The 15,612-nt window shown below is 41.8% G+C and overlaps 1 protein-coding gene across 1 annotated transcript; it reads right to left on the bottom strand.

The window, feature by feature from the left end:
* Positions 1-1,811: 1,811 nt before the first annotated feature.
* LOC308254146 (anaphase-promoting complex subunit 15-like) lies at positions 1,812-2,276 on the bottom strand. Its single transcript, XM_080680084.1, has one exon. The coding sequence runs from the start codon at positions 2,268-2,270 to the stop codon at positions 1,905-1,907; it is 366 nt and encodes a 121-aa protein (XP_080536210.1). The 5' UTR covers positions 2,271-2,276; the 3' UTR covers positions 1,812-1,904.
* Between the last annotated feature and the right edge of the window lie 13,336 nt (positions 2,277-15,612).

Below are 15,612 nucleotides of genomic sequence, written 5' to 3'. Positions count from 1 at the left end.
AATCAGGAAGCGGCAGGGACTCCTGTCTATATAAGCCAGTTCCCCTCTGACTCAGAGAGCACACTTTCCCTTTCCAAGGAAGGCTCTGTTTCCTTGGCTAAGCTGAAACAGAAAGAGGTCTCACCAAAGCAGTGTGGAGCAGACCAGCTTGGAGCAGAGCAGAGCTGTGTAGCTGGAGAGGAACCTGTCTCATAGCTGTGCTGTATCACATTTGAGCTGTTTTGCATTGAATAATGTTTCCTTTTTTCACTGCACCCCAAATTGGCGATTCCTGTTGGTGTTGAAGTGGCACCAAGGACCATGTGTTGACAAGGGACACATTCCCATTCGATAGTCCTATTAGATGGGAAATTCCTGTGTGCTTTATACATGTTGAAGCTTTCTTTTGAAGTACAACAATGGACATGAAATTAAGGTGAGAGACAACTATTAAAAGTCTTGCAATAGAAACATTAAGTTCTACTTGACTAGGGACTTTGTTTAGATAATGTGATTTGTATTTAATTTAAATACTCATAAAGGTGATCCCCTCATGGATTAAGGACCTATCAACTCTTCACAAACTGAACTAAAACTAAATATTCACTGTATTGGCAAATATTCCTTTCCTCTATTCCTTTGACAACTCTTTGCCTGCTTAACAGAGTCCAGTACTCATTTTAAAGGATACTTTTATTGCTGGTCTCCTAAATATAATATTATTTAAAGATGAAGAATCCTATATAATAAAACCCTAATATGCAAATCGACCATATGGCAGAACAACTGGTCGCTATGATGCACACTGACCACCAGGGTGCAGACGCTCCACACAAGATCTTCCCCCTGGTGGTCAGTGCGCTCCCACAGGGGGAGCACCGCTCAGCCAGAAGCCAGGCTCATGGCTGGCGAGTGCAGCGGCAGTGGCAGGAGCCTCTCCCACCTCCTCAGCAGCGCTAAGGACCCCTCAGGGGATATCCGACTACTGCAGGGAGCAGGCCTAAGCCTGCAGGCAGACATCCCCCAAGAGGTCCTGGACTGCGAGAGGGCACAGGCTGGGCTGGTGGACCCCCCTTTCCCCCAGTGCGTGAATGTCATACACCGGGCCTCTAGTCAATAAATAAAAAGAATGATTAGAAAATAATATTTTAACTGAATTTTAAGAATGTAACATGGAATAGTCTATGAAAATATTGTATATTGAATTGTAAAAAATATCTTCCAAATTTGTGCTTCTCAATTAAGAGTTTCGGGGTCCTTTTCTCTATTTATAGTACCTGGGAAATTAGTACAGTGGAATTAAGTAATTCAATATGAATTACGAAATGACCACCATAATTAGATTAGAAGACCTGGTTTTGCTATTTGCTAACCAAGAAATTAATTCTCTCTAACACCTCTTTCTATCTGTATGACCTCTATAAGACGCTTAACCTCTTTCTTTTATCACCTTTAAAATGAGAATAAAAATATGTTTTTCTTTACACAAGGAATTGGGGAAGCACAAGTGAAAGAACATTTGTGAACTGTACCATAAACTATCAAGTGCAGCTGGACTCCAGACTTTCAAGTCAGGCACAGTGTAGACAGCGTCTGGGAAGGCAGTGGGCATTTCTTTTTTTTTTTTTTTTTTTTTTTTTTTTTGAGGGAGGAATCAGTCCTGTGTCTTTATTAAACAGAGTTAGAAAGAGACTACACCTCAAGGGGTGAGGTACTGGCTAGAAAGGTGGGGTGGACTCAGGTCCTCGGGATACAAGGGCAGGTTGATGGCCTGGGAGGGTCCAAGGAGACCAGGTCCTGGCAGCAGCTGAGGAGGTGCATGAGGGTGAACTTTCAGGCACTGGGGTGATCAGCTGGTTCTGCAGGAGTCACAGGGTAGGTTGGGAAGGCCCGGAATCTCCCTGAGGCCACTCTGCCTTGTCTATTTAGATCATCCACTGGTCCTGATCCTGTTCGTTGCCTTCCATGTCCACCTCATTGACCTCTCCATCATCAGGTGACTCATTGTAGTCATTCATCTCGTCCATGTCCTGCATGTCTTCATCATCCTCTGAGTCCTCTTCACTATCCTCATCGTCATCTTCATCCTCCTCTTCCTCATCATCATAGTGCTCTGAGGCCGGCTTGCCAATAGGTACCAGGTTGTTGTCTTTCTCTGTGATGCTCTGGAGCCAGGCTTGATGCTGCTGTTCTTGCTGCTGCAGCTTTGTCTCTTCCACACAAGGCCAATCCAGATTAAACCACAGCGTTTCAGTCACACGGGGGAAGAGGGAGAAAAACAAGGTGGACATGGCTCCTAGACGCCCGGGAGGCGGCCGGGCATTTCTTTAATTATTGTCAGCTGAACTCAGGGCGATAGGCAGAGCCACGCCCTGGGAACATGCTTCCCCAAAAAGGCTGGACATGTTATCAGCTTGGCCTTCATATCAGCCCAGGTGTCGGCCTAGCGGACTTTGATATGTAAATCCAGGCAAGCACCAGGAATGCTAGGGCCTACTCAAGAATGCAAATAAGCTCCTTTGACCCTAAGTTTTGGTGTTACTTCCTGGTATTTGGGGGTATAAAATAAATGTGCTGCGTGGGCTCGGGGTCCCTGCCTCTCCATCAGAGGTAGCAGCGGTTCCACCCAGCTCCCAACTTTTTAAATCTATCTCTGCGTCTTCTTTCTTTCTTTCATTCTTTCTTTTATTTCTCAATCCCTGGCCGCCTCCACTTAGAACCGGTTCGTTCATCTCTCTTTCCATGCTGGACACGGAAAAGGGAGATCCCCACCATATCTGGCCCCCGCCGCATCTGGCCCCCCGCAGCACAGCTGCTCCCAGAGCTCAGATCTCTAACTCTTCTTCTTGCTCAGTCCAGTCCTAATAATGCCAGGCTCCCTTCTTGCCTTTTGTTAAAGAACAAAATTCAGATGTGTAAATTTGAAGATCTCATTGGCTTTATTAAGCAAATCATGAATTGAGCTGTGTTCCATTGAGCAACTAGAAGGGTGCACTGAGAGGTTTACAAAATGGAAGGTTTTTATAGAAAGAAGGATGGAGCAAGGGAACTATTAACAAAAGAAACAAAAGGTTTATTTTTAGACCAGGACATTATCTTTTTTTAATTTTATTTTTCAATTACAGTTTACATTAAATATTATTTGTTTTAGTTTCTGATGTATAGCATAGTGGTTAGATAATCCTATACTTTACAAAATGGTCCCCTGATATTTCCCGTACCCACCTGGCGCCATACATAGTTATTACAATGCTAGTGCCCCAATGCACAGATTCATGCACATTGAAAAAATTAATTAGAAGGTGGCCAGCGGGGTGGGACTGGGCGAGAAGGGCCAGACACGCCCTGGAGTCAACCTCCTATGGTCACTTCCGGGCCGTCAGCACCTGGAGTGGCACTGCTGCTCGAAGGGTGTCTGCGAAGTGAGCGGGGTCCCTCCAGCAGGTGGGGTCCCTTGGCCTGGCCTGTGGAGGTCAGGCCAAAACTGGCTCTCTGACATCCCACAAGGGGTCCCGGATTACAAGAGGGCGGTTCTCAGGTACTGCACCCTGGAATCGGGCTTCCTCCTCTCTGGTTTCGGGGTGCATCACCCAAGAACTGCCGCTGATAAGTCACCGCAGCTCGGCAGCTCCTGCATTGAGCGTCTGCCCCCTGGAGGTCAGTGCTCATCATACCTACTGGGTGGTCGACCTTAGCCTTTTAGATAGATAGATAGATAGATAGATAGATAGATAGATAGATAGATAGATAGATAAATTTACTATATTCCCTATGCTGTACTTTACATCCCCATGTCTATTTTGTAACTACCAATTGTTACTTCTTAATTCCTTTACCTTCACCCAGACCCCCCCACACACACACTACCCCCTGGCAATCATCAGTCTGTTCTCTATACTATGAGTCTGTTCCTGTTTTGTTTGTTCATTTATATTGTTCTTTAGACTCCACATATAAGTGAAATCATGGTGTTTAGGACATCATCTTGTGGGGGGAAAGTGAACAAGGAAGGTTTTTTACCATGAATATTGCCTCCTTTTTCTATGGGGGGATGGAGAGGGCCCATGTAACAGGTTACCTTTGTTAATTGGTGTTGACCAGAAAATTCCAGCCCAGTTGTTTAAGATTATATTTCTGGGAAAGGTTGAAACAGTAATTAGGTCGAAACAGTAATTAGGTCAGGTATTAAATATAGGTTTGGTATCCTGGGCTTTAGTACAGTGACACCATTTGGGGCCTGTGGTTTTCTTTTTAACACTTCTGAGTTCTTACATTCCCCCACCCCCATTCTCTCTGTGTGAAAAAATGGGGATTATATTATCTACCTTTTAGAATTGGTATAAAGACAACCTTGAAAGCCCCTGGTGTAATGCTTAGCTCATTATAGATTTGGGAAACCCAAGTAGAGATGGCCAAGAGCCTCAAATGCCATCTAATTCACTTTTCTCTTTTGCACATGAGGAAAATGGAGTCCAGAGAAATAAGGAAATTGCCCAAAATTAGTTAACCACCTCCCCCTCTCCCCAAAGTTTAGGCTGTAATAAAGAATAAAAAGAGCCCTAGCCGGTGTGGCTCAGTGGATAGAGTGGCATCCTTTGGACCAAAGGGTTCCAGGTTCAATTCTGGTCAAGGGCATGTACCTTGGTTGCAGGCTCCTCCCCAGCCCAGGCCCTGGTTTGGGGCTCATGCAGGAAGCAACCAATCGATGTGATTCTCTCACATTGATGTTTCTCTCTGTCTTTCCCTCTCTTTTCCACTCTCCCTGAAAATCAATGAAAAATGCCCTTGGAAAATCTTTTGTTAAGGATTAACAAAAATAAAATAATAATAAAAAGAATTTATGTGAGCAAAGGAGGGAATGCAATCCAGGGCACATTCAGGTAGCAACCTAAATTGTGTTCCAAGGGGACCCAAAAAAAAACAGGGTTTATAAAAGGCAAACCCATAGGAGTTGTCCCCCTTTAGGTTCTCCATGTAAATGAAGGATGTTGGCTAGATCAGTTGGAATTTGGTTAGGTCTATTATGTAAATGGAAGATTCTGGGTTTCAAGATGAAGAATGTAGATAATATGGTCACTACAATGAGGAGGAAGTGAAGTCCACATATGTCCATGTACAATCATGCATCCAGAATGTTTGTTCTTTGGCCTTGAACTGAATTTAGCAACAGGTCAGCAACTTAACAACAGTTCCAAGAAGTAGGATAGGAGATATGCATTGTCCTCACTTCTGGTTTGTTTTAAGTGACTCTCTTAGCAATGCTTTTTCCAATTTATCTTCTCTATAACCATTACACTGAGCATGGGATTTAGATTCAATCCCAGATCTCTAGACTCTCAAAGCTCCTTCTCGCAGCAAGCCCCTGTGGAGTGTGGCAGAATGAAAAAAAATAAATGACAAGGGAGCAACACTCAAGCCAAATTTCTTAGGAGAGTCTTCTTGTAAAACTCGTATGAGGATAAATTGGGGTAGGGAAAGAAGAGCATAGTATAATCTCCTTTTCCAGTGTGTTCAGTGAATTATTAAAAATCTTCTAATTGAGGTTTTATTTATTTTTTGGGGGGGGGGGTAACATATATTCTAATACATCCACACAATGGAATATTACCGAGCCATTAAAAAGAGGTAGATTGACAAGCACTAGCATAGAAATATATATCTAATGTATTTAGGAAGGAAAGAAGATAGCTGTATGGTGTCTACTTTATATGGTATCCCATTCTTGTTTTATGTGACTATAAACGTGGTAATTAGTCTGGAAGGACATCTTCAGCATGTGGTTATCCTTCCACAGAATAAAGAACTTTCCCTTTTTCCATTATGTCTGTATTGTTTAAATTCTCAGACTTTAATGATCTATCTATGACTTTATCAGGAAAAATAAACCTATTTTAATTTTTTTAGATACTATTGAAACAATTAATGGTTAAGTAGCATAAAAGTACAATTATCCATGTATACAGGAAGCCAGAGTAGAAATGTAAAAAAGATAAAAGAAATGTAAAAAAGATAAATATAAAAAACAGTGAAAGATTAAGAGCTTTGACAAGAATAATGGAAATATTCAGCCCCTTTCTTTCTTAAAGATGAATACTATCTAGTAGCATTTCCTTTATATGAGCAGAAAAAAAAAATAACATTTTTGTTGGAACATCTTTTCCTTACATCTCTCACTTAACAAGAAGAAAACAAAGCAGACATCTTGGAAACTCTCCCCGACTCAAATTTCCCAGTCTAAAAAGGAAATAAATCCAAATCATGCCCCACAGCACGTGCACAAACTCCCTGCAGTGTTTTCATTTACTGTCACTCTGTGTCTCAATGCTAAGAACGCACAGGGGTTCAGAACAGGCTCCCCAAAATGTGCCGTTTTGGCCTGTGAATTGTTTTGAACTGAAAGCAATGAAAACCTTGCAGGCTCATGAGGAACTTTTACCTCTCCCTTAAAGAATTTAAATTAGGGGCTTTGCACACCAATGGACACAAGACACTGGGGTGGGGGGGGGGAGGTGGGATGAGGGCATGCGACATGGGGTAAGGGAGGCTGGGAGAAGGTCAATGGGGGGAAAAAGGGAGATATATGTACTAAAATATGTAATATTTTAAACAATAAAAAAAGAAAGAAAATAAAATAAAATAAAAAATAAATTAGGGGCTTTGCCCACAATGATAGTTATCACCAGAAATAACTTTTTAAATCTATCTGTAGTCAGGGAAAACTACTAATTAATAAATATCTTCTCTTCTTAGTGTCCTGCAAATGACCTTCCTACCTTCTGAAGCCCCCAGAAACCTTACCTCATCCTTAGCTCAGAATGTCATAAATCCCTCACCTTAACTTTCTGTCTTTGAACCTCTCATCTATGTGGGGTCTCTGACTCTCTCACATATGTGGGGTTCTCATTCATACATTCATAATTAAATTTGGTTATTTTCTCTTATTAATCTGTCTCATGTCAACTTAATTCTTAGACCAGCCCAAAACAAAAAACAAACAAACAAAAAAAAAAAAACCTAGGAGGATAGCAGAAAGTTTCTTCTTCCCACCAAGATTTTTAGGTACAGCAGCTAGTATTACCTAGAGGTACCCAAAGAGACACTGCAGAATTTTCAGCTGACTGGGATGATGACGGTGGGTCTGTAGTTACAGTCCTACACTTCTGTGACCTTGTGGTCTGTGGCAAGAGAGGAGATGGACTGGGATGCAAGGGAAAGTTAGGGGAGGCAAGGAAGTCAATTTGGAGTCAATGTGAAAGCCTGCACTTACTGGTGCTAATGGTTTCTTCTAGGAAAGTGACAGTAAGACCGGAAAGAAAAGAAAAATCTTGCACTGGTGGGTGGCCACATCCTCCGATAATCTGCAGCTGCTTCCTGTCCAATAGCCACTATTTCCTGTGTAACTTCTCTCCCTGGGGAAATCCTTTATTTTTGCCTAAAGTAATCTCTTTCATTTGAACTCAAATTTCCCTAACCTTTGTGAAAGATTTTGTTCTGTTTGCAGTTTAAGACTTGTTTTTAAGGCGAGAAGATAATATTTGCTTTTACTCTTCTTTCAACCGATATCTCTCATAGGAATAGTGTGACAATATTTTGTAAGTGTGTGATCCATATAGAGAAACTTGGGAAAAAACACTATGTAAATATCAAGTGCTAATTATCATGAGGATAAATGGGGTGTCACAAAAGAAGACTAAGGAAGACTTTAATTTCTTAAAAGTATTTTTAATCCTCACATTTAAAAAATATTTGTATTTGACTTGAATGAAAGGTCTCAGTTAGGGCTAATTTTAGAAAATTGTTTATATCTTTTGCAGTCTTCCATAGGTGAAAACATAAGCAATTAGAAAATTTCAAATTCATGAGAAAGAAAAAGCCTGGTCCAAGGGAGTGGAAAGCCTTAAGATTCAAATAATCAGAAATGATTTTATCAAAACCTTGCTACTGAAAGATTGTATTTTATTCCAAAACTAGAGGCCTGGTGCACAAATTCGTGCACGGGTGGGGTCCCTTGGCCTGGCCAGCGATTGGAGCCAATCGGGGCTGTCTTGGGCCAGGCGGAGGGACTGGCCGGGGGGAGGGACCATAGGAGGTTGGCCAGCTGGGGGAGGTTGGCTGTGGGAATGCACTGACCACCAGGGGGAAGCTTTCTCATTGAGCGTCTGCCCCCTGGTGGTCAGTGCATCATCAGAGCTACCATTCAACTGGTTGTAATGGTCACTTAGGCTTTTATATATAGATAGATAGAATCGAGTTCCCTAGCTATTTGTGGCTCAGAAAAAAAGATCGTCTTGTTAGTCAGCCTCAGATATGACTTGTCATTAAAAGTGGTGACTGATAAAGAGGAAAGGTAGTCAATTATATCTCAATAAATCTGGGGGTGAGGGGGGGGCAGGGAGAGGAAAGGTAGCAAGGTTCAGTTTTCAAAACTGAAATAAAATTAATTACATGATGGACTGTTCAGAACATCTAAAACTACTTCATTGTGTATAGAATGCTTTTGTTAGGGGAATTTGTTTAATTTCTTTCAATACCCTCTACATAGGAATGTCATAGTGATTTCAAATAAAGGAGGCAAAACCTGGACCTCTAATGGAAAACAAACACATGAATTGTGAAATTTAAATTTCTGTCACACTGACCACTTGGGGTTATATTACGCCATAAAACCTGATTTAATTAAAATATGGTGTTCAATAAAAAATAACTCAGTAAAGGAACACATTTCCTTACACAAGGGGCCCTGTTTCCTAAGCCATTAGTGAGCTTGAAAGTGTGTTCATGTAAGACCACTGTCTTTATCTGAGTTTTCTCTGGCCTGGAGGATGGAGCCACCACATAAAAGAAATAATGCATCTGCTCTTCAGCCTCTTGATATTTCCAGTGTGGTCCTTGGACCAGCACCAACTGAGCAGCTTGTTAGACATGCAGACTTTTAGGCCCATTCCATATCTACTGAATCAGAAACTATTTTAACAGGGTCCCCAGGTGATTTATATGCATAGCATGAATTTTTTTATTCTTTATTATTGAAAGTATTACATGTGTCCCCCTTTTCCTCCCATTGACCTCCTCTATGCCTTCACCACCCTGTTGTCTGTGTCCATGGTTTATGCATATATGCATACAAATTCTTTGATTGATTTTTTTCCCACCCACCCACCTGCCCCCACCTTCCCTCTGAGGTTCAACTGTCTGTTCCATGCTTTTGTATCTCTGGATATATTTTGTTCATGAGTTTATTTTGTTCGTTATAAGACTAAGAGACATGAAAAAATGCTCAAAGTCACTAATCAAGAGATGCAAATCAAAACAACAAGGAAGTATCACCTCACACCTGTCAGAATGCCTATCATCAACAAACGACAAATGACAAGTGTTGGTGAGGATGTGGAGAAAAGGGAACCCTCGTGCACTGCTGGTGGGAATGCAGACTGGTGCACAGTACATTTTGAGAAGTACTGCTCTAAAACACATAAGAATGCCTCAGATTTTTATTTTTACCTTTCACTCCAAATCTTACCATAGTGTCTCCATCTCAGTCTCTGAGATGTTTCCTTCCCATATCTGGTCCAGACCCTACCGTGTTTCCCCAAAAATAAGACAGTGTCTTATATTAATTTTTGCCCCCAAAGACATGCTAGGTCTTATTTTCAGGGGATGTCTTATTTTTCCATGAAGAAGAATACGGTACACATTTATTGTTAAATGAAAATAAAGGAAATTTATTACCTGTATACGGTACGGTAGTACGGTAGTTGTCAACACAAACCAGACAAACTGTGAATCCTACAGTATCAAGAATTTACTCATTTATTCAATGACAATCATGTCATCATCTTCTGGAACATCATCATAACAATCCAATTCCTGAATTTCCTGGTGAATTTCTTGTGACTCCATTTCTTTCAGACTCAGTGGACCAAATCTCTCATGTTTAGCAATAGCACTGTCTTTAAATGAGTACTTCTTGTCAAGGTAGCCTGCTCGCAGTGCATTTGCAATGCAACTGTCAGTGATTTTCTCCCATGAATTCTTCACCCAAGTCACAACTTCTTGCAGTTTAGGTTTCACAAAGTTTCCACGCTGATTTCTCTCCATTCTATTTTCAATGTAGTCATTAATTTCCATGCGCAAATTGTCTTTGAATGGCTTGTTTATTGCAATATCAAGAGTCTGGAGATAGGCTGTCATTCCTGCGGGAATCATTATCTGATCTATTTTTCTTTCGTGAAGAAATGTCTTCATGTCTTTAGCGCGGTGAGTGCTGGCTGCATCCCAGACTAGCAGACCTCTTTGGCTCCCTCGCATAACAAGCGGCAGCATTAAATTGACCCACTTCCTTATAACTGCTTGTGTGGCCCAGGCTTTTTCAGTTTCAAGAATAAAAACGCCCAAAACATGTTCAATCTTTTCCTTCTTGCCCTTAGAAATGATTAAAGGTGGGATTTTAGTGCCATCCAGACGAATTGCCAAAATACAGGAAACACGTGCACTTTTGTAAGCAGTGGAGGGAATGTACGCTAAGGAGGCACCCCGCTATTCAATTGTTGTTTGAGATGATTGGCCCATAAACACTGCAGTTTCATTCATAGCAATCATGTTGGAAAGATTGTATTTAGAGAAATCAGCATCATCAATAAAGGACTTGAACGCAAGTGCTCGCTTAATAACTTGAGTATCTTCCAACCTAAACAATGTTGTAGATCTTCTTAAAGACAGTTCACTTGGCTGAAGGAAATTATCCAGCCAGTATTGTGATGCTTTGAAGTCTTCGGGGGCTATGTCAAACTGTGGTGCCATTGCAAGGGCAAATTCTTGAATCTGAGCCCTATTCACAACCAAAGCCTTTGCTCTCTTGTCAACAGCCCATTCACAGATCAGGTCTTCCAGCTTGGAAAATAATGGTTGCCGACCTGATGCACACTTGCGCTTTTTAGCATTTCCCTTGTCCACTTGTTCAATGAGGTTACCATACTCTGCTTGCCATTTTCGGACCAATTGGATACTCAACATCTTCTCTTTGCAGAAAGCAGTAAGATTTTGGCCCCAAGAGTCTTCCACGATTCCTTTCTTGTACTCCACGGAGTAGCTTTTTCTTTTTGCGCTCATTTCTAGGGGTAAAAGAAAAAGGAATTGGGGTATCAAGGTGGGGGGAGGGGGATCACTCAAAATGACACAGGGGGGATCAGAGGGGGGAATCAAAATGGCACAGGAGAATCAGAGGGGGAATTACCATTTTAGTAACCCCTTTTGATCCTCCTGTGTCATTTTGATTGCCCCCTCTGATCCTCCTGTGTCATTTTAAGTGATCCCCCTCCCCCCACCCCTGTGCCACTGAACACCTTCACCAGACATCCCCCTACCCCTTTATCAGACATTTACCCCCTGGGGCCTGCCTGGGGACTGTCACTGGGCTTGCTGGGGCCTGGATCTGGGCTGGAGCAGGGTCTGCCACTGACTGAGAACCTTCAGTCATCATGAAGGTGGCCGCAAGCATCAGGTAGTGTCACCAGAGACAGACCAGCACTCACCACCTTCGCCGCGTCCCGTCCGCTCTAATCCTCCTGTTCTACACGCATCTGCGAAAGTCTCCTCCTCTCTCCTGCCCCCGTGCTCACCGCTCACTCCGACCTCCGCTCCGCCTCCACACAGCAGTGATGTCAGGACTCCGCTTAACGTCACTGGTTGCTAGACGCCAGTTGGGGCAGCCCTAGCGACCAGTTTACGGTAAATTAATTTTCATTCTGAGACAGAGCCTGAGGGCCTTATTTTCGGGGGATGCCTTATATTTCACTCAGAAGGAAACCTGTAAGTAGGTCTTATTTTCAGAGGATGTTTTATTTTCGGGGAAACACAGTAGACAGGGGTGGGCAAACTTTTTGACTCGAGGGCCACAATGGGTTCTTAAACTGGACCGGAGGGCCGGAACAAAAGCATGGATGGAGTGTTTGTGTGAACTAATATAAATTCAAAGTAAAGGAGCGGAGGGGAGAGCAAGAGAACCCTCTGCTCTTTTGGCTCCGCGGGCCGGATAAAACAGCCGAACGGGCCAGATCCGGCCCGCGGGCCGTAGTTTGCCCACGGCTGCTAGCACCTCAAGTTGTAAGCCCCTTGGAGGCAGGGAGCAAGTCAAAAACTATGTCTACATCCATTTTATTTCCTACCTTTTAGTAGAAACTCAAGTACCATTAGAAGAGTGAATAAAAAGGATGGCTGACATGGCTTTTGGTATCAGACAGAAGTAAGTATGAGCCTCACTCCTCCACTTACTGGCTGTGTAATCTTGAATAGGTTACTTAATTTCTCCAAGCCTCACTAAAGTGGGAAGTAAGTCCCTGACTCAGAGAATTCTTCTGATGAGTAAATGAAACAAAATGTATCTGGCATAATGTACACATTCCAATCTAATGGTTCTAGGTTGTTGTTGTTTTTCATGCATTATTAAAATTTTACTGTGTTTTTTAAAGCTTTTATCTGTTTTGCCCTTAGTCAGCTCAGGCTACCATAACAAAATACCTTAGACTGGGTGGCTTAAACAACAGATGTTTATTTTCTCAGAGTTCTGGAGTCTGAAAAGTTCAAGATCAAGGTTCCAGCAGGGTTTGGTTTCTGGTAAGGATGCTCTTCCTGGCTTGCAGACAGCTGCCTTCTCATGTGTCCTCACATGGTGCAGAGAGAGAGTGCTCAGTGTCTTTTCCTCCTTTTGTAAGAATACCAATCCCATCAGATAAGGCACCCACCCATAGGACTTCATTTAATCTTAATTATCTCTTAAAGACCCCTATCTCCAAATGTAGTCACATTAGGTTTTAGGGATTTAACACACGCATTTGGAAAAGGGGACACGGTTCAGTCCACAGAATCCCCAATACATGGTATCGCAGTTCATGCAGTTGTAACAAATATTTTCTGTTAAACACATCTACATCGATTATAGCAATCCTATTTCTATTTGTTTGGCCCTGTGATGTATTAATGTTCCCCTCATTCCAATGTCTGTGTTTCCTTGGTGTTCTCTATCCACTTTATGTTTAGAGTCTCATTTGGATCACATCTCTAATAATTACCATTTTTCTAGATTTCTCAGACTTCTAATACCATAGTTCAGCTATTTGTATGCTTCTTAAATTTTGAAACCTTGGGTAAATAAATAACCTACCATAAATGCAAGTAGTATTTGTAAGTATTTTTCTAAACTACATTAAGATAAAAATAAGTTCAAATATATAATTTAAAAAATCTAAAAGTTTACTTTCAAAAGATTATACAAACTGACAACCCTCCTTACTTTCTGAATCCAACTCTGAATATTCTTCTCCTTTATTTCAATCTTTAAAAGGCATATAATTCTTTTTAAAAAGCTATTGCCTACTTTCCACATGTGACCTATAACATTTATATTTAAAATGGACAGGATTTCCATCTAATTCCTAGATGCTGATGTGTTCTTTGACTGCTGTGATGATAAGAAAACCATGCCAGCTGAACTCTGCAATATCCCCAAGAACTGCATAGAAATAGACAAAGCATTTAACTCAGAGAAACACTTCATAAAAGATGTTTCAGAAAGATGAGAAAAACAAATAATTCTTCTCTCTGGGAGCTGGTTGGCTAGTTGGAAAGACACACTGATGAACAAAATTTAAATAAAATCTCATCATTGATTCTCTAATGGGAGTGTCTATAAGATACAAATGATTGGTGGTGTTTTAAGTATACTTTGACTATGGTTTTAAATCAATATTGATGACAGAAAATCTCCTCCAGAGCATTGTCTAGGTTTGCTGTCTTCAATTCCTCTTCTCCAAATATTTCTTGAATATGTGCCAGCTAAGCTTAGATCCCATGACTCCATTGAAACAGCCCTTGTACAGTCACCAGCTCCCTAAGTAATCCCAGTCTCCTCCATGGTTTAACTCCATTGTACATCTCACAGATTTATTTCTCTAGCCTGGATCTTTCTTCACCTGGACTCTGAACCATCCACTTGAATGCAAAATAGGTGTTTCAAAATGATCATATCTATAGCTGATCCTCAATTTTCTTGCACACACTCTCCTCCATGACCATTCCCTCATCGTACTGTTCACCTAGTTGCTGAGGCCTAAACACTAAATTATCCTTAATTCTTCTCTTTACCTTACATTCTTCATAAAATTCACCAGCAAATCCTGCTGACTCTGCCTTCAAATAATATCCAAACTCCAACACTTCTTAGCACTGCCGATGTTTGCACTGCTACAAACCATCAGTATCGTGTGTCTGAGTCATTCAAGGGCCTAACTGGACTCCCTACTTCCACTCTTTCTCCCTTACAGTTGATGCTCCGCACAGCAGCCAGAGGCATTCTGCTAAAATTTCAGCCAAATCATGTCACTTCTCTGCTCCAAAACCCTCCAATAGTTCCCTATCTCACTCAATGCACTCCGTGGCCTACAAGACCCTACACAGTGTAGCATTGCATCCCACGTTCACCTTAACCTCTGAGCTCTTTTCCAACTCCTCTCCCCCACCCTTATTGTGCTCCCACTCACTGGCTTCCTTGCTGTTCCTCAATCTCACCAGGCATGCTCATGCTTTAGGGCCTTTGCCTTTGCTGTTCTCTCTGCCTGAAGTACTCTTACTCCAGATGTCTGTCTGCATAGCTTGCTTTCTCACCTCCTGTAGGTCTTTGCTCAGATATCACCCTTTCAGTTAGGCCTTCTGTTTCAGACAGGGTTCAATCGAAGGGGCAAAAACACTTGGATAGATGATAGATGATACCCATATTGCACAGTCAAATCCTATAACAAATCAATTTATATATAGATATATCTATCTACCTATAGATAGATATAATTGATTTATATATAATATATAATTTATATATAAATTTATTCTTTCTCTATAGCTCTGACTTCTCACAGAGCTTTGACTCCACATAATTGTGGGAGCTTGTTAAGCAGTCTCTGTGAGGCTGTTTTTTTTACATCTGAAGCTGGAGCTTGAAGTCCACAGATCAGAAGGTGGGAAGGGAAGATGGATATAAAATTGGAGAGAACATGCTGGGCTCCAGCAGGACACATTAAAAGCCACATCAGTTCTCACTGCCCCCCACCCTGTTGACTACAGGAGAAGCTGGCCTCCTCTGTCACAGAGCTAAGCACACCTAGCCCAGGTGTCAGAGAAGCTGAAGCAGAAAGCAGGGGAAGGGAAAGCGGCTGCAGGCCTGGCCTCTGACCCGCATGATTGAAGTGAGCCAGCAGACAAGCTACAACATACATGAGTTACAGTAACACCTGTCCCAACCTTTCAAGCACAGAAAAACAAAATGATGGCTGCTTTACTTCTTCTCTCCAAACACTACACAAGAAACATACTGGGAAGGCAAACATAATTTAGCCTCATCAAGTTACACTTGACAAAGCCACCCCCCTTCCATGATCACTCTGTCCAAAATCATGATCCTGCCTCCAACACTCACTCTCCTTCTCCCCTGAATTATTTTTCTCTATGACACTAGCATTCTATGTATTTTGTGTATTTTCTTGTTTACTGTCAGTCTTGCCCTACTTAGATATGAGATTCCTGGACCGAATGGTTTTTTATTATTCACTATTCCATGTCTAGGGACCAGAGCAGTGCTTGGCACAT

Source organism: Plecotus auritus, assembly GCF_963455305.1.
Source record: "Plecotus auritus genome assembly, chromosome: 7".
Lineage (NCBI taxonomy): Eukaryota > Metazoa > Chordata > Mammalia > Chiroptera > Vespertilionidae > Plecotus > Plecotus auritus.
The sequence above is the reverse complement of the archived record's forward strand: the minus strand, read 5'-3'. Positions and strand labels throughout refer to the sequence as shown.

What these genes read in the sequence shown, in the direction of transcription:
- LOC308254146 (XM_080680084.1), bottom strand. Translation starts at nt 2,270, where the DNA reads ATGTCCACCTTGTTTTTCTCCCTCTTCCCCCGTGTGACTGAAACGCTG.